This window comes from Ambystoma mexicanum, chromosome 6p (genome assembly GCF_040938575.1).
Source record: "Ambystoma mexicanum isolate Mex_15411 chromosome 6p, UKY_AmexF1_1, whole genome shotgun sequence".
Classification (NCBI taxonomy): Eukaryota; Metazoa; Chordata; class Amphibia; order Caudata; family Ambystomatidae; genus Ambystoma; species Ambystoma mexicanum.
Genome location: NC_090935.1, coordinates 366,327,429 through 366,347,732, shown reverse-complemented (window position 1 = coordinate 366,347,732; position 20,304 = coordinate 366,327,429). Strand labels below are relative to the sequence as shown.

General features: G+C 47.4%; 1 protein-coding gene across 6 annotated transcripts in view; it reads right to left on the bottom strand.

The window, feature by feature from the left end:
* Nucleotides 1–20,304, bottom strand: part of NIPBL (NIPBL cohesin loading factor) — a 2,053,700-nt gene that overhangs the window by 780,249 nt on the left and 1,253,147 nt on the right. For all 6 annotated transcript variants that reach the window (XM_069627143.1, XM_069627142.1, XM_069627145.1 and 3 more), the window contains one exon: nt 91–305. In XM_069627143.1, the coding sequence (XP_069483244.1) occupies nt 91–305 (215 nt within the window). The remainder of the gene's footprint in view (nt 1–90; nt 306–20,304) is intronic.

The following is a 20,304-nucleotide window of genomic DNA, read 5'->3' as shown; positions in this document are numbered from 1 at the left end:
CTGTAACAAAGTCAAGTCAAAAATGTTGATAAATACATTACTAAATTAATCTATCTCCAATTTAAAACTGAATAAAAAGGTGATGCTCACTTTAATGTGCTGAACTGAGATGGTGCCGTTTGAATTATGTTGCGGAGAAATTTTTTGCGACTCTCAGCTCGCTGCATAATTTCACCTGTTGATTCAATCTCCTTAGTATGATGTGCTCCCTCAGAAGATTCCTCTTCCTTCTGTGTTTTCATTGCTTTTTCAGTTTCCATTGTTGTATCACGAAACCATTGGGCTATGTAGAATTTCCGAGAAAACTATGGAGTAAAATAAAATGAGTGCTAAAACTATTTCAAACGTCACTGCATGTCTGTCACCTTGCAGCGTAGATAGAAACGTAACATTTAATGCAATTTGTCCATAACGGGTATCCGCATTAAATTCATAGCTCTAATTATAGGCAGGATTGCAGAACACAATATATATATATCTAGGATAGGCCATTTGAGCCAACTCGCACATTCCACAATGCCAACAAGTAGCCATTGCTGGAAGTTCACCTCCAACTCTGAGCCACAACAGCAAGGCATTTGGGTATGCCAATTAGGCAAAATGCAAACCTTTTCTCCAGGAAATGGTCTTTGTGTTAGAGGGCAGTGCTACTTTATACGTAGCTTAATTAACCCAAGATAGACGATTTTGCAAGGCTCCTCCAAGACGAAGACAATCTTCTGGAGAAAACATTGCTTGAGGTTAACATCCAGTGATGGCTACTAGATGGCGTTGTGGAATGTGTGACTTGCGGACTATCCAGTTTCACGTGAAAGTTTTTTTCCAACTCTTTTAAACCAACAATAGCTGTCATGGTGTTTGAATGTGGGATACGTTACTCACCGTAATCGTATTTCTGATGCTTGTATCGGCTTGAATTCACATGATGGCATAGGCCGAAATCTTGTGGAAGCCGCAGAGTATTACATATTTTGTTTTCGAAACTCAAAAAGAGATGTCGACAGGGCGTGCCAGTAATACTATACCAAGTGTGACGTCCACTGTACCCATGGTTCTTCAGGAGTCGAGGTCCCTCAGATTGTTTTGTTTCTGACATGAGGTAGCATGAAGTGTAGTGCGAGTACAGATGTAATAAAGCAGAAGTGAGTATATACATCCAGAAAACAACTATGCACCTTCTACTCCACAGAGGAGGAAGGGTAAGCGCATGTGAATTTAAGCAGCTACAAGCATCAGAAATACGATTACGTTGAGTAATGTATCCCTTCTAAGGCTTGTGGATCTGCTTAGATCACATGCAATACATAGATTAGTGAGCAGTTTCTGGAGAAGGTGGTGGGTTGTGAGAAGGTACACCGGCAAATAGAGGTTTTTAGCACTGCTTGTCTCACCTGCGAATTTGCTATAGAATGTGTGTCAATGCAGTAGTGCGGAGTAAAGATATGAAGAGAGCTTCATGTAACTGCTTTGCAAATGGCGTCCAGTGGGACATTTACAATAAAGGCCAACGTAGCTCCTGTACCCCTGGTAGAGTGAGCTCTTGGTGTGAAAGGCAGAGTCTTGTTTGATAGAGAGCAGCAGAGCTGTATGCATTTCACTATGCATCTGGAGATGTCATTTTTTGAAACGTGGTCGCCTTCCCTGCAAGGTGTCATTGAGACAGTTGGTCTGTTTCTCGTAGCGGTTTTGTTTACATAGTAAAGGGCCGCCCTCCTTACATCTAGTCTATGGAGTATTTTTTCAGCTGAGCTTGAAGGGTTTTGAAAGGAAGTTGGTAGTTCAATGGACTGGTTCACATGGAACTTAGGTGAAAACTTAGGGTGTGTTCTTAGTAACAGCTTGTCTTTGTGGATAACAAAGAAAGGATCTTGCACTGAGAGCTTGTAGTTCACTGACTCTGCTTATGGAGGTGATAGCCACCAGAAAAGCTGTCTTGTATAGAAGGTATTTAAGGCTGGATTTATGCATAGGCTCAAAGGGGGGTCCAATGAGCTTAGCAAGTGCCACATTTAGGTCCCACCCTGGAGGCTAGTTTGAATTGGGAGGGTAAGGTCTTCTTACTCCTTCCATGAATGCTTTAATGACAGGGACTTTCCACCAGTACACGTTGCTTTGAGAACGGGTGTACGCAGATAGAGCCGGTAGGTGAACCCAGAGTCTAGTAAGTGGAGCACGTAATGAGGAATGTGTGATTGAGTACATTTGATTGGGTTTACATTTTTTGGCTGCCTCCATATTACAAATCTTTTCCATTTGTTAAAGTAACAGTGTCTGGGAGTTTGGTTTTCGTGCCTCCTTGAGGATTTCCATACACCTTTGAGGTAGTCTTAAATGGGCCAAATTCTATTACTTCAGGAGCCAGGATGCTAAATTCATAGATTGAGGGTGTGGGTGGAACGTTGTGTCACCCCTCCCCCCCCGTGCTGTGAGAGCATGTTGTAGGGGCAGGGGAGTTTGATTGGATCGCACATCGCCAGTTTGCGCAGATGTGGAAACCAAGGTTGTTCGTCCACATAGGAGCAACTAGGATTAGTGTTGCTTGTTCCTGGTGAATTTTATTCACCAACCTGCTCAGTAGCGGTTTTGGGGGAAAAGTGAAGGCAATTGTGACCATTTCACCCACAGGGCATTCCCCTTGCACCCATGTTGGGGAAACCTGGATGCAAAGTCTGGGCATTACGTGTTTGGTTTGTGGCGAACAAGTCTAAAGGGGGATAACCCCATAGGGAGAAGTTATTGTTTAAGATGATTCTGTCAAGCTGCCACTCATGCTCTTCAGGTAGAGGATCTCTGCTTAATGAGTCTGCCAGGGAATTTAGTTCCTCTGGAGCATGTTGCGACGTTAGGAACATGCCCCGCTTGAGTGACCACTTCCACTTTTTTTTGTGCTAGCCTGGACCAACTTGGAGGGTGTGCCCCCAAGCTTGTTTATGTAAAACATGGCAGTGGTGCTGTCCGTGAGGACTTGTATCGTCTGATATGACAGATGCACCTGGAAAGCTTGTACGGCCTTGAGTACTGCTAGCAGTAGTTAGGGAGAATTCTCCAAAATGGCTAATGGTAATGCTGGATTTCTAGGGTTTATATTTTTCACCTGGTAAGAGTGTGAGCCTTTTTGCCACTCTTCCATGTGTTTTGCTCTGTGTGTTTTTACCATTTGTGTGATCTTGGGCTCTGGAGCCTCACCAAATCCATGAGCATCATTTTTTGGTGTGTTACACAGCACATTCAGTGCAGTGACACAGGGTCGTCTTTTAGACTTCCCACTGACTCCATTTTTCTGGGACTGACTACTCTCTCCCAGAAACATGTACAGTTGCCATTAACTTTATGTAGTCTCTTTAAACTACAGACCCAGTACATCCCATCTTACATGGAGTATTGGAAAGGGTTAATTCTTACCTCCTTTGGTCTGTTTCTCTTGGAGCACAGTTTCGCTCCCTTTTCATCAAGACTTGGCTGGTGGCAGTGGTAACTACCCTATTTTTTATATCGTGGTTATCTTAAATAACCATGGTATTGTTTTAGGCTACTTTATTAGCCTCCAACATAAACCTGCTTGACCAAATATATTTTATTTTGGCTCCGGCTGGATTTATTCGCCATTTCTTTTTGTAAAAGTCTTTCTCGTGTTTTACTTTGCGCGCCAAACCAGGTTTGGTCCCTTTGTTCGCCGTCTTTTTCGGAGCCCTCCTTAAGGTGCCTGAAAGTCTGAGTAGGCAGGAGGTGAGGGAGGGGTTTAAGGACCCCTGACATGGATTCCCTTGGTAACCCAAGTTGCACTCCTGTTTGATTGGCTGGGTGACTGTCCTTGCCAGGTCAGCCACCCTGCTGTATGGTTCACAGTCAGGCTGTGTGAATGGGGGAAAACTGCATAAAAAGCAGGTCTCTGGGACTGGAAAGGCAGTGTCACCATTGCACGAAAGAACCAACGAGGAGCTGATGGAAGAGGACCCCTACGACGACTGAACTGCATAGTGAAGCCCCTCTGCAGGTCCGAGTCTTCAGAATCTGACGACAGAAGATCCGCAAGGAATCTTCTTCCGTTGAGCTGGTGGGACAAACCAGTTGGCCCAAACTTCAAACCAGGATCCCTCCTCTGGTCGAATTCGCTGTACAGAGCTACAGTGGGCCGGATAGCCAGGAAGGTCGGACCCTGCTTAGGTTTTAAGGAGCGCACCTTTTATTCATTGCTTTGCTCTGCTGTTGGTTTTTTCCCTGGTTAGTGCAGGACCCTCCAGTCTTCCTACTTCTTGTCAGCCCGACAGTCGCTTCAGGAACAGTGAGCCTGCAGGAACTACCAGGAACGTCCGCCTCAGCTACAGCTCCCTCTTTGTTTTAAGGTGCTGTGCAAATCCGGTTTGTTTTGTTCAGCCGCGGTAAAAGTATTTGAAATCTTTCTCTAATCCGAGGGCTTGTCCTTCTCTTCTCTTTGAACTAACTTTTCTGCCAACCAACCTCGTCCGAAACCAGTGGCACAAACTTTACTGTGAACTACCCTGAACCGTGTGGTCTTGAGCAAAAGACTTTTGACCTATTGACTTTGGCCCCAAGCCTTTTTTCCCCCGATTCCATCACTGTAGTTCCTCTTGCTCAAATTGCCTAAGTACTTACCTGTTGGTGTGGTTCAATTTCTATTAACTTTGTCTTCCCCTCCCTTTTAAATTGCTGGAGTGCCATTTTGCTCCCACTTCATTTTGTGAGCTTAACTTGTTTGGAACCTATTGGGAGTGGTGTGGTGTATTAAGAGTGTGATTTTTTTTTAAACTGCTTTACCTTAGTGAAATGTTATATAACTGATGAGTAAATAAATGTATATTCTTTTACTTGGAACCCTTGAGTCAGTGTTTGCTTGAATCATAGTAATTTGCTGTCCTTTGTGTAACTATTTGATACTGTTTCACTTGCTCTTGAGTTAAGTATGGTTGCTCAGCCATCACCACCACTTTACTGTGTAGTACAGGCTTGTACCAAAGGTGAATTTGTACTGGCACTTAGTTTTAATTGTGTGTGGTGTTCCCAAAGGGTACTGCATATAATTCTGCCTAACAGCAGTTTCAACAGGTTTATGAGATTTTGGGCTGTGGTCTGTGTCCACAGGCCGTGCGCTGTGTGGTGAAGGTAACAGACTCCTCACCCGGTGAGTGAAGTGTCCGTTGTGACAACTGCTTGCACTGTAGGGTTGCGAAAGGGTTTTCTCTTTAACAGGTTCTCCTTTGTCCTCCAGCGTAGCGCTTGAACTAGGGTTAGCAAAACAACCACTAGATCCTTCCACTGACCACTTGCCTGAGAACACTTTGCCACCAGCTACAGCTCAGACACAGTCTGCAGCACACCAGCACTGACGCTTACTCCTCATAATGAACTTTTACACTGCTTATCTGTCACATGCTTTACCTATGCTTTGCCATGCCTGAAATGTACATGTAAATGCCACATTGCATTTTAGCTAAATGTACTATTCTGAATCTAGGTGCTGCCCTATTGCATTTTAGCTTGTGTATCATCTGATTCTAGGTGCTGCCCCATTATCTTAAATCGTGTTACCTGCGCATCTCTGCCACATTGTCTGATGTCAAATCTAGGTGTTACTCATTGCCTCTAGCCATATTGCTTTACACTGTTTGATGTCAAATCTAGGTGTTATTCTTTGCCTCTAGCCATACTGTTCTATCTCAAATCTAGGCGTTACCAGTTAGCAACATTATAGGTGCTTCTCAATGCCTCGTAGCTAAGACGTTCAGCTCTACTCAGGTGTTACCTTAATGTATCTTAGCCTATTGTGTTATTCCAACCGAGGTGTCATACCAACGTACATCGGTCTAACCGGTGTTAACCAAGCCAACTTGCTGGTCACCCAACACTTTTGCCACTACCACCGAGCATGTGTCCATTAATTACCAATTTGCTTACCTGCATCTTGATCCTTTTCAACACTGTATTACGGCTTAGCATGGCTCCTCAGCTATCTCAGTTACCAAACTGCTATATTCAGCTATGCCTAATACCAAGACCTCATACCCAGATATAAATGACCATCAACCACTGCAATTTACCAGTCTCCCACGTTCTACTATCGACAGGAACCTAGGACTTCGAGCCATATTAGCCAAAATCTATGAGCCCCTCGCCCGCTCACTGCCTACCTCACAACTCCAAAACTCTACCTAGTAGTTCTACTAAAAAATCCAACCTGCCCCAAAACTCCAAACCTAGACCTTCACTCAGCTCCCCTACCCAGGCTACCCCTGTTTCAACACAGGACATGTGCCACACTACTACTGTTAAAAATACAACCAGCCCCAAAATAAAGGGAGCCTTGATCAACGCCAGATCATTAGTAGCTCACGCTACAGAAATCGCCAACTTGATCCTCAAAGAAAACCTTGACCTCCTTGCCATTACTGAGACCTGGCTACACCCAGCAACAGGTCCCATGCTTATGTTGGCAGTCCCAGATAATTACTCTATTCTGAGACAAGACCGTCCCAATTCCAGAGGAGGTGTTGCCATCATTCACAAATGTAGTCTCACCATGAGACTAGCAACACCTACCAATGTCCTATCTTGCGAAACACTCTCTGTTAAAGTCCCACTTACCAACACCCAAACTCTCAACATCCATTTGATCTACCGCCTGCCAGGCCCCATTGGCACCTTTGATGAAGATATTAACACTATCCTCTCCAGCAACCTTACAAGCTCTACCCAAGTTCTCACCCTGGGTGACTTTAATATGGGTTACAATGATCCCGAAGACCATTCCGCCAGCACTATAGTCAACACTCTCTCGGAACTAGGTTTCGCGCAAAGTAGTAGGTCACCTACACACTCCAAAGGTAGAACACTCGATTGGGTGGCCGATTACAACTGTCTAGCGAACATTACAAATATCTCACCACTAGCCTGGACTGACCACCACCTGATCTCATTCCTGCTCTCTACTGACAGACCCCCCACCCATTACCAGGGCCCCGCCCACCCTCACAAGAAACAAGAATATGACAGCTGAAAGACTCATCCCGAAACCTACTCCCAACACTCAACACACTCCCAGACAACCTGGACCCAGAGACCCTGGTTGAAGAATATAATAAGATCATGGCCACCTCACTGGACCTAATTGCCCCCCTTAAACTGAGACCAAGCAAACCGAATACGCACCTAAACAAATGGTACACACCATTCCTCAAAAATTTAAGGCAGCAAAAAAGGAACTGTGAGGCCACTTGGAAAAAATCCCCCCTCAGCCGCAAATAAACTCAAACTCTCCAAACTAGCTACACTTTACAAAAAAGAAATCTACCTGGCTAAACGAACCTCCTATGACACTCGCATATATATCCCTTGCGAAATCAAACATGAAGGAATTATTCTCCATCCTTAAAGAAGTAGAAACCTGCCATAGTACCTCCTGACACCTGTACCAAAGACAAAAACTGGTGCTCAGAAATCCAAAGCGCCCAAGCAAACAAAATTGCGACCCTCCAAAGTAAAATCGCCCGTAAAAAAGTATCCCTCAATGACACTCTCCCCTCAAAAACACCAGATAAGCCCATGCTTACAGATCTCACTCGCTTCAACTTCTCTAAAGTCAAGATTCTTGAAGTAGAAAAAATCATCCTGTCTCTGAAACCCTCCAACTGTCAGGGAGACCTGTGCCCAGCACAGCTCATTAAGGATGCTGCCCGTGACCTCTCCCCCTTCATCACAAAACTGATTAATGCCTCCTTCACCTCTGGCTCCATCCCCACCAGTCTGAAACAATCCTGGGTACTTCCACTATTAAAAAAAAAACCCACACTTGACCCAGCCACACCCACAAATTACAGACCCATAACAACCGCTCCCTTTCTACTAAAAATCCTGGACAAGGTCGCCTATGTACAAATTCAGAAGTACCTGGAAGACCACCATCGACTAGGTTCCAGACAATCAGGGATCCGCCCTCAACATGGGACCAAAACTGCTCTCATTGACTTGAAAGCTCAGATCGATACACTCAGAGACAACGGTCAAGTTGCCCTACTCCTCCTTCTCGATCTGTCTGCAGCTTTCGACCTGGTCGATCATTCTGTCCTATGCACACATCTCCACACATCAGCTCATTTCTCTGCTGAGGCCATCACCTGGATTACCTCTTTTCTCAACGGTAGGACCATGAGGGTCTTCTCACCTACTGCGGCGGCAGACCCCATACCCATCACTTGTGGTGTCCCACAGGGCTCCTGTGTCTTCCCGGTGTCCGCTCATTTGGTCGAAAAAAATAGATCGAATGACCATTTGGTCGAAAAAAAAAAATGGTCGATTTTTTTTAAATTTATTTATATATTTTTTCCGTTTTGTTTGGTTAAAAAAAATAATATATAAAAAGGGGGGTTGAGGGGTACCCCCCCCCCCAAATAAAATGTAAAAAAAAAATAAAAAAAAAATTCGACCAAATGGTCATTCGACCATTTGGTTGTCGACCAAATGACTGGTAACCGTCTTCCCCACATTGTACAACATATTTATCAAGCCCCTTTTCGATGATTTGGATCATCTCGGTATCACCTACACTAACTATGCAGATGATACCTAGATCCTCCTTCCGCTTTCTGGAGATTATGGAAAGGATTTGGCCTTGCTAAATAGGGTGTACATCATCATCCAGGCATGGATGGCCATACATGGACTATGCCTGAATGATGATAAAACGGAACTCGTCATCCTAGGCACTGCGTCCAGTTTAAAAAAACTTGGCCCTGCCTACAACTCGTTCATGATTGATGGTAACAACATCAAGGTTGGACAAGAGGTCAAAACTTTGGGCTTTTACCTGGACTCTAATTTCTCCTTCAAAAGACAGGTGAGCCCCTTGGCTTCCTCCACGGCTTATACGTGTAAATTAATCCGCTCAGCGAAACCATTTCTGTCTGACACTAGTTGCCTTACCCTCGCTAGAGCCCTTATACTGTCCCGCCTGGTAACGCCCTCTATCTGGGATCCTCCAAGGCCACCACTAGCAAACTACAAACTCTTCAGAATAATGCTCTCAGAGCGGCCTTGGGCATCTCCAGAAGAGAGCACATCTCAGGACTTAAACAGAACTGGCTCTCCATCAGCGACAAAATTCTCTTAAAAACTGCATCGCTCACTCACAAATCCCTGAATAACGCTGCCCCTACTTACCTGATCAGTAGATTCCATAGAGAGTCCTCCCTGAGAACCACCAGAACTGCCTACAAAGACTGCCTCTCTGTCCCTAACTTTAAATGTGCCACCATAGGAGGCAACAGCTTCCCAGTGAAAGCAGCCAAACTGTGGAACTCCTTACCACCCAATCTCAGAGTGGACCTGCCCTACCAGAACTTCCGATCCAAGGTAGTTTCATGGCTGAAAACGTAGGCCGTCAAAGATACTCCAGTGCTAGGCTGTCCCCTTTTCATGCTACCCGCACACAATGTAACCACGTGCCCACTTGTTTGTGTATATAATATCCATGTACCTCTTTGTTGATATGTATATAATATCGGTGTACCTTACTGTCTCTTTGTATACCCTATGACTTCTGTAACCAAGCTTCGCAAATCCTTGTAAAGGCTGCGCCCTGATACCCTCGGGTACGCTCGCGCATTATAAATAATAAACAAACCACTCTTGCATTGGGCACACGTTCAGCCATCCGTGCGGAACCATGTTAATGCATGAAGCCATCTTCTCGAGCAAGTGCATTGCTTTGCGTTTGGTTATTTGGCAACCGGCTAGATACTGAGGTTGATTGTACTCTAGGTATTTTGAGAATTTTTGGGCGGGGGTGGGGGTATTGCCCAGTTCTGAGGCAATCGTCAAGATAAGGGCACACTGGGATTGATTCCCAGTGTAGACGCGCTGCCACAACCGGTAGTACTTTGTTGAAGACCCTTGCAGCGGAGGCTATGCTGTAAGGTAGCACCTTGAATTGGTAGCGTTGGTTCGCTATTTTGAAGTGCAAGAATCTTCTGTGCACTACGAACATTGAAACATTAAAGTATGCATCTTTCATATTCAAGGTTGGCATGTAGTTCCCGTTTCAGCAGAGAGATTACTTCCTGTAGCATTGTCATGTAGAACTTGTGTGGCTTGACATCAGTGTTTGCAGAGCGCAGTTCTAGGACAGGGCGCACTGTTAGGTCTTTTTTGGGCACGAGAAAGTACAATGAATAAGGAACAAGTTATTTACCAATAACTATTTTTCTCCAGCATGGGTCTGGCATGGATTCACATGCTCACGAATATTCCCAGTCGTCAGGCTGGGAATCCTAGGTAAAAGAAAAAATCAGTTTAATTTCTAAACTGTCTTTCTCCTAACAACCAATCATTGAGCTCCGTGTCATACTGCCCCCAACCAATTAATGCCCTCCAACTAAGCCCCTCCTCAGGCAGCCATCTTCAGATTTGGTAGCATGTAAAGTGGCAGTAGGACCAAGAGAAGAGCCACAAAGGAGTAGGCGGGAGGGTTCGCATGTGAATCCATGCCAGACCCATGCTGGAGAACAACAGTTACAGGTAAGTAACGTAGTTTCTTCTTCAGCATGGGGTCTGGCATGGAGTCACATGCTCCTGAATAAAGAATACATAGCAGTACACACATGCACAACCACGGGAGGTGGCGAGGCTCAACAGAAGCAATCTCTTACCTCCTCACCAGGTTCACCATCACGCGAACAGGGTGCACAGCACTGCTTGGCCGACTCTGGACTCCTCCCTTGAATCCCCGTCAACGCAGTAGTATTTCGTGAAGGTGTGCGTCAACCTCCGCGTAGCAGCCCTGCAGATGTCCAGCAGGGGCACACCAGACAGGAACGCCGTTGTAGCAGCGATCGCTCTGGTGGAATGCGCTCTCGGACAGCCAGGCAGCGGTCAGTTGGCCAACCAGTGACAGTGGGTGATACAGCCTGAGAGCCACGTGGAAATGGAAGACTTGGACAGGGCCTTCCCATGGTTCACAGGATCAAAGTTCACAAAAAGCAGACAAGTTTTCCGGAAACTCTTCATGCGGGCCACATAAAACGTCAGCACTCTAGCCACACCCAGCGAGTTCAAATTCCTTTCAGCCGGCGACAAAGGTGTCGTAAAAAACACAGGTAACACCAAGGGCTTGTTTAGATAAAAGTCCGACAGCACCTTGGGCATGAAGGAAGGGTGCGTCCGCAGCACCAACCTCGTCTCGTGGAAAGTCAAGTAAGGTGGCTTACAGGATAGGGCCTGGATCTCACCCACTCATCATGCAGAGGTGATGGCCACGAGAAAAGTCGTCTTCCACAATAGAAACTTGAGTGGAGCAGAATGCATAGGCTGGAACAGGGGTCCCATGAGCCTAGTCAGTAGCAAATTGAGCTCCCATGCCGGGGCCGGCGAGAATGAACGGAATAGTCACTTGACAAACTCCTCAACCAGACGGTGTGATCAGAACGACGACCATCCTGGATATCTGGTGTAGCGGGAGATAGCCGCCAGATCAACTTTGATGGAGGCATGTGCCAGTCCTGCTTTGGCCAACGACAGCAGATACGGCAGCACTTGCAGGGCCATGACTCGTAGAGGGTTGATCTTCTGCGCACGGCACCAAACGGCGAACCTCTTCCATTTATGTCCGTAGCATTTAAGAGGAGACGATGCTGACCTTGGCATGCACCTCCTTGCAGTCCGCTGCGAGATCGTAGACCGCAAACTCTTAACGCTGCAGGAGCTAGGCCTTCAGGTTCAGCGATCCTGTGTCGTGGTGCAGTAGTGCTCCTCCTTCCCTGGCGAGAAGGTCTGCGACCGCCGGAAGATTGACTGGAGGGAACGCGGACATGTCGAGAAGGTCCGGGTACCAGATCTGCCTCGGCCACGCTGGTGCGACAAGGATCATCCTGCACCGGGACCGTCTGAGTTGATGGACTACTTAAAGAAGCAACGGCAACGGAGGGAACACATACAGAAACAGGCCGTCCCAGGGTAATGAGAATGCGTCCCCCATGCTCCCCGGCTGGGGAAACCTGATGGCGAACCGCCGGCACTTGGTGTTTGTCGCTGTTGCAAATAGATCAATCTGGGGATAGCCCCATCTGCGGAACAGGTGATTCACTTGGTCCTAACGAAACTACTACTCGGGGCAAGAGCGCAGCTCTCTGCTGAGAAACCCACACCACCTTGCCCTTGAGGGACGGAAGGAAAGACTTGAGGGCCCAAAACACTGCACGCAGCTCCAATATGTTGATGTGCAACGTTTTCTCCTCCGATAGCCACAGGCATCTTTCGCGAAGACTTCCGGTGCGAGCTCCCCATCCTTCCAGGGAGGCGTCCGTCGTGACCGTCTCCTGGTGGGGTGGGATCTGGAAATCCGCACCTCCAAACAGATGCGCGCAAACTCCCCACCACCTTATCGCTCGACGGAAGCTCTCGTCGAGCGTGTTCTTGTCCTCGAAGCTTACAGACACTTGTATCGAACAGTCGTCGAGGAACTCCTGTAGCGGACGCATCCGTAGCCTGCAAAGTCAGAAGAGGTAGATGCAGGACGACATGCTGAGCAGAGACTGATTGTGCTCACTGTGGCAACTTTCAGTGCCAAAAGCTGTTGCACCCTTCCCAAGATGGCCGCTATCCTCTCCTCCGACGGAGACGCCAGGCACGACACTGTTGAGCCGGGATCCCAGAAACAGCGCGTCCTGCAATGGAGTCAAGCAGGACTTTGCATAGTTCACCGAGAACCCCAGATCCGTCAGTAGGCGAACGGTCCTCGCCGTGTGGTCGACGGCAATGTCCTTTGAACTTGCCCGGATGAGCCAGTTGTCCAGATAAGGGTAGATGTGAATCCCGTGCAGTCAAAGCTGCGCCGCCACTGGCGCCAGGCACTTGGTGAAAACCCATGGTGCAGACTTCAATCAGAAGCAAAGAGCCTTGTACTTGTTTAGTCGACGGAGGTCCAGAATGGGCCTCCAGCCTCTGGCCTTCTTTTTCACAAGGAAGTACATGGAGTACCCTCCGGAGCCTCTTTGGGACGAGCTCTATCGTGCTTTTCTTAACATGGCCTGCACCTCCAGCAGCAGCTGAGGGAAATCATTTTCCTGCCGGGCCACCAGTGGTATTAGTGGACACTTCCGTTGAAATGCTAAGGTGTGTCTGTGGGCGAGAGCATCCAGAACCCAACGGTCGGTGGAGATAGTCTCCCACACGCGGACGAGGTTTGCCAGCTGACATCCCACCTGGTTGCACAGATGGGGACCCGACACCATGGTCGGTTCAATCCTGCTTGGATGTCAAAGTGCCGCCTTGGGCACTCTGGCGACAACGTCGTCCTCCGACAGCCTTGCAGCGGCCCCTGTTTTCCTGGGCTGAAGAGCGGGAGGGTTTGTGGTAAGCAGCAGAGGCCCCACCGTAACCCTTGGACGAAACTTGGGAACTGCTGCCTGACGGCCGAAATGACGGCCTCCTTCGTTGAAAATACCCAGGGCCTGCGCCGTCTCCATGGCTTGTAGAGACTCATCCACAACCTTCCAGAACAAATTGTCCCAGTCGAAGAGCCTTTCCAAAACCTTCGACTGAAAGGCCTGACGAAAGTTGGTGGCTCTGAGCCAGCCACGACAACAAAGGCAAACGCTGTTGCCCATTTGGCGGAACCCCGCGTCAGCAGTGTCCGTGGCCACCGTGATGGCGTGGTCCGACGCCACTTCGCCTTCCTGCAGAATTTCCAGAGCTTCTGACCTCTTGTCGTCGGGGAGGAAGTCCAGGATGGGAGCGATCGTGAACCACAGCTCCCGGTCGTAGCGCGCTACAATGACAAGGGCGTTGGCAACCTTGATGGTAGTCGCCGCAGAATAGATGACCCGTCGTCCCAGGTGTTAGGCAGAATCCCGTGCAGTGCCCTTAGGGACCACTACACACAATTAAGACTACAAGCGGTAATACCAGTTCACCTTTGGTCAAGCCTGTTAAAGTGGTAGCAGTAGCGGAGCAACCAGGCTTATCTCAAGAGTATATGAGCAGTAGCAGAGATTACACAAATGGACCACAATTACTGTGACTCAGGCAAACACTGACCCAAGGTTTCAGGTAAAAAATATAAGTACATTTATTTTTAAACCATCTGTTATAAAACACAACACTTCTATTAATTCAAAACCACACTTAAATTACACTACACACAAACAATTCACTTGGTACAGTATAACCAAAGGTAAGTACCCTATGTTTTAACGGACCGGTGTAGTGAAACAAAAGACGCTACCGGGAATACATATGCGATCACTTTTCGACAGTAATGACGGTTCGGTCTTACTAATGGTACGCGTATCCGCGGCGAGAAATGTTACCGGGGCAAAAACGCACTTAGCACCCGAGTTAACCAGAGAGCGCTGGGGGCAAAAATCATAGGCAATACTTTTGTCAGGGCAGACAGAATCAGAGAACACTCGTTGACAGAAATATAAGAGTCAATAGGCCGGAGCCAGTGTCAAGTGGAACCGGGTTCCTGTTGTCGAGGATCACACAGTCGGACAGTTCAAGGTTCCACGTTGCCAGGAGTACTTAAATATTGTCAACGGAGGAAGCAAAAGTTATAAGGAGGGAAGACAAGGGCAAGCCTTGGAGGAGGAGAAAAGGGATTCACCCGAGCTCCTCAAAGCAGAACACAGTACCTTATTCAAGGAAGAAGCTGGTGCCATGGCAGTTGTTCCTGGAAGTTTCCTGCAGTCCCACGGTTCCTGGTGCTTCGGTCGTGGTGACGAGAAGGAAGTCTGGAGGGTTCTGCACTACGCAGGGATGAAGCCAGCAGCAGCGACGAGGAATAAAAGGTGCACTCCTTTAAAACAGGAGAGGCTCTTCAGATGGCTATCTGGACCACTACAGCAGTGTGCAGCGATTCCGACCATGAAGAGGATCCTCTGGCTGTGGAAGATGAGCTGGTTGACCACACCAGGCTCAAGGGAAGACGACTCCGGACTGGATCTTCTCTGGTCGAAGGGTAATCGCTCAGGACTGCAGTAGGGCTTCACCGGGATGGGGTAGTTGCAGCAGCCGTCTTCTTCTCCGCTTCTCTTCGGTTCCTTGTAGTTCCAGTGGCGAGACCGACTTCCAGCCCAAGAGTCCTGCCTTTTATGAGAAAATCACCGATTCACACAGCCTGGCTGTCAATCACACAGCAGGGGGGTTGTCCAGCCCGGACAACCACCTCAGCCAATCATGGCAAAGTGCGACTTGGGTTTCCTAGGATACCCTGTGCAGGCGGGGACTACACCCCTCCCTCACATTCAGCCCACCTAGACACCCAGGTGCCTAGAGGAGGGCTTCTTGGCAGAAGCCTGCCAAAAGACAGTGAACAAAGAAGGAAAACCTGGTTTGCCGCGCAAAGTAAAACACAAGAAGGACTTTAACAAAAGGAAATGGCGAATAAACCCGACCTGAGCCAAAAGAAAGAGTATTTGGTCAAGTGGGTTTATGTTCAAAGCTAATATAATAGCCTAAAACAGTACCACGTTTATATAGTATAAATGCGGTAGAAAAGTTAGGGTAGCTACCACTGCCACCAGCCAAGTCTAATTGTTAAAAGAGCAAAACAAGGCGCTAGGAGGTCCAGATCAAGGGGGCTAAGAAATAGCCCTTTCCAATACTCCATGTAAGACGGGGTGTACTGGATCTGTGGTTGACTATGTAAAGTTAATGGCAACTTTACCCTTTTCTGGGGGACAGTAGTCAGCCCGAGAAATGGAGTTGGTGGGAAGTCTAAAAGACAACCCTGTGTCACTGCACCAAAGGTGCTGTGTAACACACACAAGAATGGGGCTACTGAAGTGGTGTACTCCAGAGTCCCTAATCACACAAATAGATGAAATACACACGGCAAAACACGGGCAAGAGCGGGGGAAAAGCTCACACTCTTACCAAGTGGAAAAAATAAACTCCAGAAATCCAGCAAAGCTGCCTGGGGACTCACTAGGTAAGGGAAATTAGCCATCGAATGAGAATTCTCCCTAAAATCATGGCATCTAATTCCCTGCCCTTGCTGTCCAGAGCGGTGGCTGGGGTTGAAGAAGAAGCGCACGAGGACGACTTCTTGGCTGCCGCTGATACCAGTGTCTGGAGACTGTTGGGCCCGCAAGCACTTGGGCGCAGAATCCGGCGCCCTGTACTTATTCTCAAGGCGATCGCTCTTCGCCAGGGCCTTAGAAGGGTTCCTTATGAGAGACAAACCTTCGTCCCAGATGTCATCCAGGAGTGGGACCGAGAGGATGTCTTTCTCTTTGCCTCGCTGATATAAGAAGCCCTCCTTCTCTGGGGTGAGCTGAAAAAGTTCCGAAGCTCTGGAGATCATGGAGTGAACAAGGCTATCTCATCCAATGGGGAAGATCTGGGAGGCAGAGACAAGAGGTCCCCTATCCCGCCGTAGTCATCCGCTCCCGTCGTGTCAGGAGTCGTCTCATCCCTGGGAGGGAGGAGGTAAAGGGGACGAAGGGTGGCAAGGAGCTGGAGGTGTACTCTCCTCTTCTTGGCCAGAGGCTCCCCCGTCACCAGGGGTTGGCCGTCGCTGGCACCGTGTTAGGGAGAATTCTGAAAAATGTGCTAATTCCCTCTACCTGAGAGACCGCGCCCCCCCCCGCCCCAAAGCAGGATTTGGTGGACTCCATTTTTTTAAACCTAGAGAGAGTCAGACCCTTTTGCCCACTCATGTATTTTTGTGTGAATTTGCCCACTGTGTTTCTTTTTGGTTATGGAGTCTAACCAACTCCATAGTCATCTTTTACGATTGTGTTCCAAAGCACCTTCAGTGCAGTGACACTGGGAAGTCTTTCAGATTTCCCAAGGTTTAAATACATTCTCTGGGATAAACTACTGTTTCCCATAGCAGTAGAGTGAAATTGACTAATTTGCCCTTTAATTTCCTACACCCAGCACAACCTATCTTCCTATAGAGTGCTGGAGGGGTTACCTAGTATCCCCTGCGTCTGGATACTCATGTAACAGTCAAATTATACCCTTTCCTCTCAGAATGGATGGTGGCAGTGGTTTTACAACTAACTACCATGATTTACCCTGACCGCTAACTGTTCGCAGCTCAGGTAACGTTAATGCTTGCAGAAAGCCGAGGCAAGTCAGCAGGTCGGCCACTTGGGCCTCTCCCTCGGCTTTCTGCAAGCATTATTGTTTGGATGCCGGCTCTCGATCGGACGCGGCTTTCGGACAGGCGGTTCTCAGGAACGTATTTGCTTAAGGAGGGTCTCCTCTCCACCCTGCGGCTATAATCAGTTGTAAATGCCAATACAGTATGGAGGAAAGGAAAGGCGGCAGGACGGAAGAGTAATTATAAGTTACTCACCGTAGTGACTAACGTACTCTTAGTCCATAGTAGGGGTGTCACGGTATTAGTTTTATGACGGTACAATAACCTTCTTGCCAAATAACGGTATATCATGGTTATCGCGGTATAGCAGGTGGAGTTATCTTAAATATTTTCTAAAAGGTCATAAATTGTCAGATTATTCATCACAAACAAAACCAGGCACTCAGGGCAGAATTGGGCTTTTCAACATACTTTCCACTGAAATGCCACCCCTTGCTTCCACCAAACGCAAACACACGTGTGGAGAAGAGGAGGGGGGGGGCCTGCTGCGACTGGCAAAGCAAATTTAGGCTTTTAGCTCCCCCACTGGCTACTGGTGAAGATGAATATGTTGCCATCTTGATAACCTGCATGCCACAGATCAATGGAGTCTGATGGTAGTATATGCTTGTGCGCATGCACACGCACTCTCTCTTTATGTTACAGCCTTTAGTTTACTTCCAGACCAAAAGGTGTTCAGTAATCACGGACATGTTACCCTTTGGCAGCAGGGAATACCCACAGAGATGAGTAAATTTCGCAGTGTGACTTATTATATGTAAATTCAATGATAGAACCAGGGAAATCCCCCATTGTCATATGTTTAGAAAACATTATCCATTATAAATATATAAACCCCAAAGCCGCCAACCCAAAGTCCCGGGAGGATAGCTCAGCGGCAACGTGTGCGCCTTGGAAGCAAAACGACACTAGCAGCAACACAGGTTCGATCCCTGGGTCCGTGCTTAGAAACCTCTGGGTGTTTAACCGTGTTATAAATAGGCAACTAAGACAAAAACAATTACACAACTAAATAAACAAAAACAATTTCTTTAACAGCGCCGCGATGACTGCGGACTGTGTGAGCGCTTTAAAAAAAATGTAAATAAAAAAAAAAAAAAAAAAAAGCAAACCTTTTTCCTCCTTGGCACTGTATTTATTCTTCCTATTGCTAACATATTGATTATGTGTCAGGGAGTGTGGTTATTGGAATGGCATTAAAAATTGCTCAAACTGAAACTACTTGGCAGACGGCACATCCAACAGTGCAAGGCCAAGACTGCGCAGCACTTGCTTACTGCAGCCTTTCCAAATCAGATTGAAAAGCACACTTAACGGTATGAACGGTATACCGGTATAAACAATGTGACGGTTATTATTGTTCAATTCATTGGTTCACGGTATCTTTAACGGTATACCGTAATACCGTTACATCCCTAGTCCATAGTCCCCTTTCCTTCATACGTCCCACCAACCTCCCCCCTAATAAAACTGGTGTCATTAGGCAATGGTAAATCTATTGTCAACGCGTCAATGGGGACTTAGGTGTGGTGCCGGAGGGCGGAGTCAGGGGAGCACATGCTCCCTGGGCCGCACCCCCGCGTGCTTCTAAATTTAAATGGGAAGAAGGTTATTTGTGGTGAAAAGATTCCGTCTTCCGTCCTTTGGAAGGGACGCACATACAGTATGGAGGAAAGGGGATGGGACGTAAGAGTAATAGAGTTTAACTCTCAAAAAGCGCAGCAAAATACTCGAAGAGCAAAGCATGAGGACTCCCAACACTTGAACTTGCGGTAAAAATCTGAAGATGGCTGCCTGAGGAGCGTAGGTAGAAGACACTCATTGGCTGGGGGCAGTATGACCCAGAGCTCAGTGATTGGTTGTTAGGAGGAAGACAGTTCAGAAATTAAACTGAAAATGATTTTTTCTTTTACAGAGGATAGATTCCCAGCCTGACGACAAGGAATATTCATGAGCATGTGAATCCATGCCACACCCATGCTGGAGAACAACAGTTACAGGTAAGTAACTTGTTCCTTCTCCAGCATGGGGTCTGGCATGGATTCACATGCTCATGAATACAAGACTACATAGCAGTACACACATACACAACCACCGGAGGTGGCAAGGCTCAACATTAAGCATTTCAACAACTCAACATTAAGCATCTATTACCTCCTCACCAGGCTCACCTTCAAGCGAACAGGTTGCGCAGCACTGCTTGGCCGACTCTGGACTCCTCCCTGGAATCCCAGTCTACGCAGTAGAATCTAGGTGTGAGTCGACCTCAACTTAGCAGCCCTGCAGATGTCCAGCAGGGGCACACCAGACAGGAACGCCGTAGTTGCTGCGATCCCTCTGGTCAAAGGGGCTCTTGGGTGGCCAGGCAACGGTCGGTTTGCCAACCGGTGACAGTGTGTGATGCAGCCGGAGAGCCACCTGGAAATGGAGGCCTTGGAGAGGGCCTTCCCCTGGTTCACAGGGCCAAAGTTCACAAACAGCTGTGACGTCTTCCGAAAACTCTTTGTGCTGTCCATGTAGAACTTCAGCGCTCTATCCACATCCAGCAAGTGCAAAGTCCTCTCAGCCGGTAGTTGGGAAGAATTCTCATTCTATGGCTAATTTCCCTTACATATAGAGTCCCCCAGCAGCTTTGCTGGATTTGAAGGGTTTGTTTCTTTTTTTCCTGCTAAGAGTAAGACTCTTTTTCCCACTCTTAGGCATTTTTGCTATGTGTGTTCTGGGCTATTTTTGTGTTTAATGTCTATGGGATTTTCTCAACCCCATAGGAACCATCTTTATTCACATGTGTTGCACAGCACCCTCAGTGCAGTGACACAGGGGTGTCGTAGCGACCCCCAAACATAGACTCCATACCCTGGGACTGACTACTGTCTCCCAGGGCATGTAAAGTCCCCATTGACTTTACTAGTCAATTTTTAGGAACTAAACCAGTACAAACCATCTTACTATGGGAGGTACTGGAAAGGGTTAATAGTTTTTCCCTTATTTTCATTTTCGAGAGGGCACCGTACAGTCTCTCTCTCTCAAAAGTTTCTGGCTGGTGGCAGTGGTTACTACCATAAATATTCAACCGTGAATATTTTCCTATGGGATTTTCCCATTGTTCGAGGCTACCACTTTTTCTGACAGCCTCTAACATACCGCCAGTGCATTTTAATATTAAGTGGACTCTGGTGGGTTTT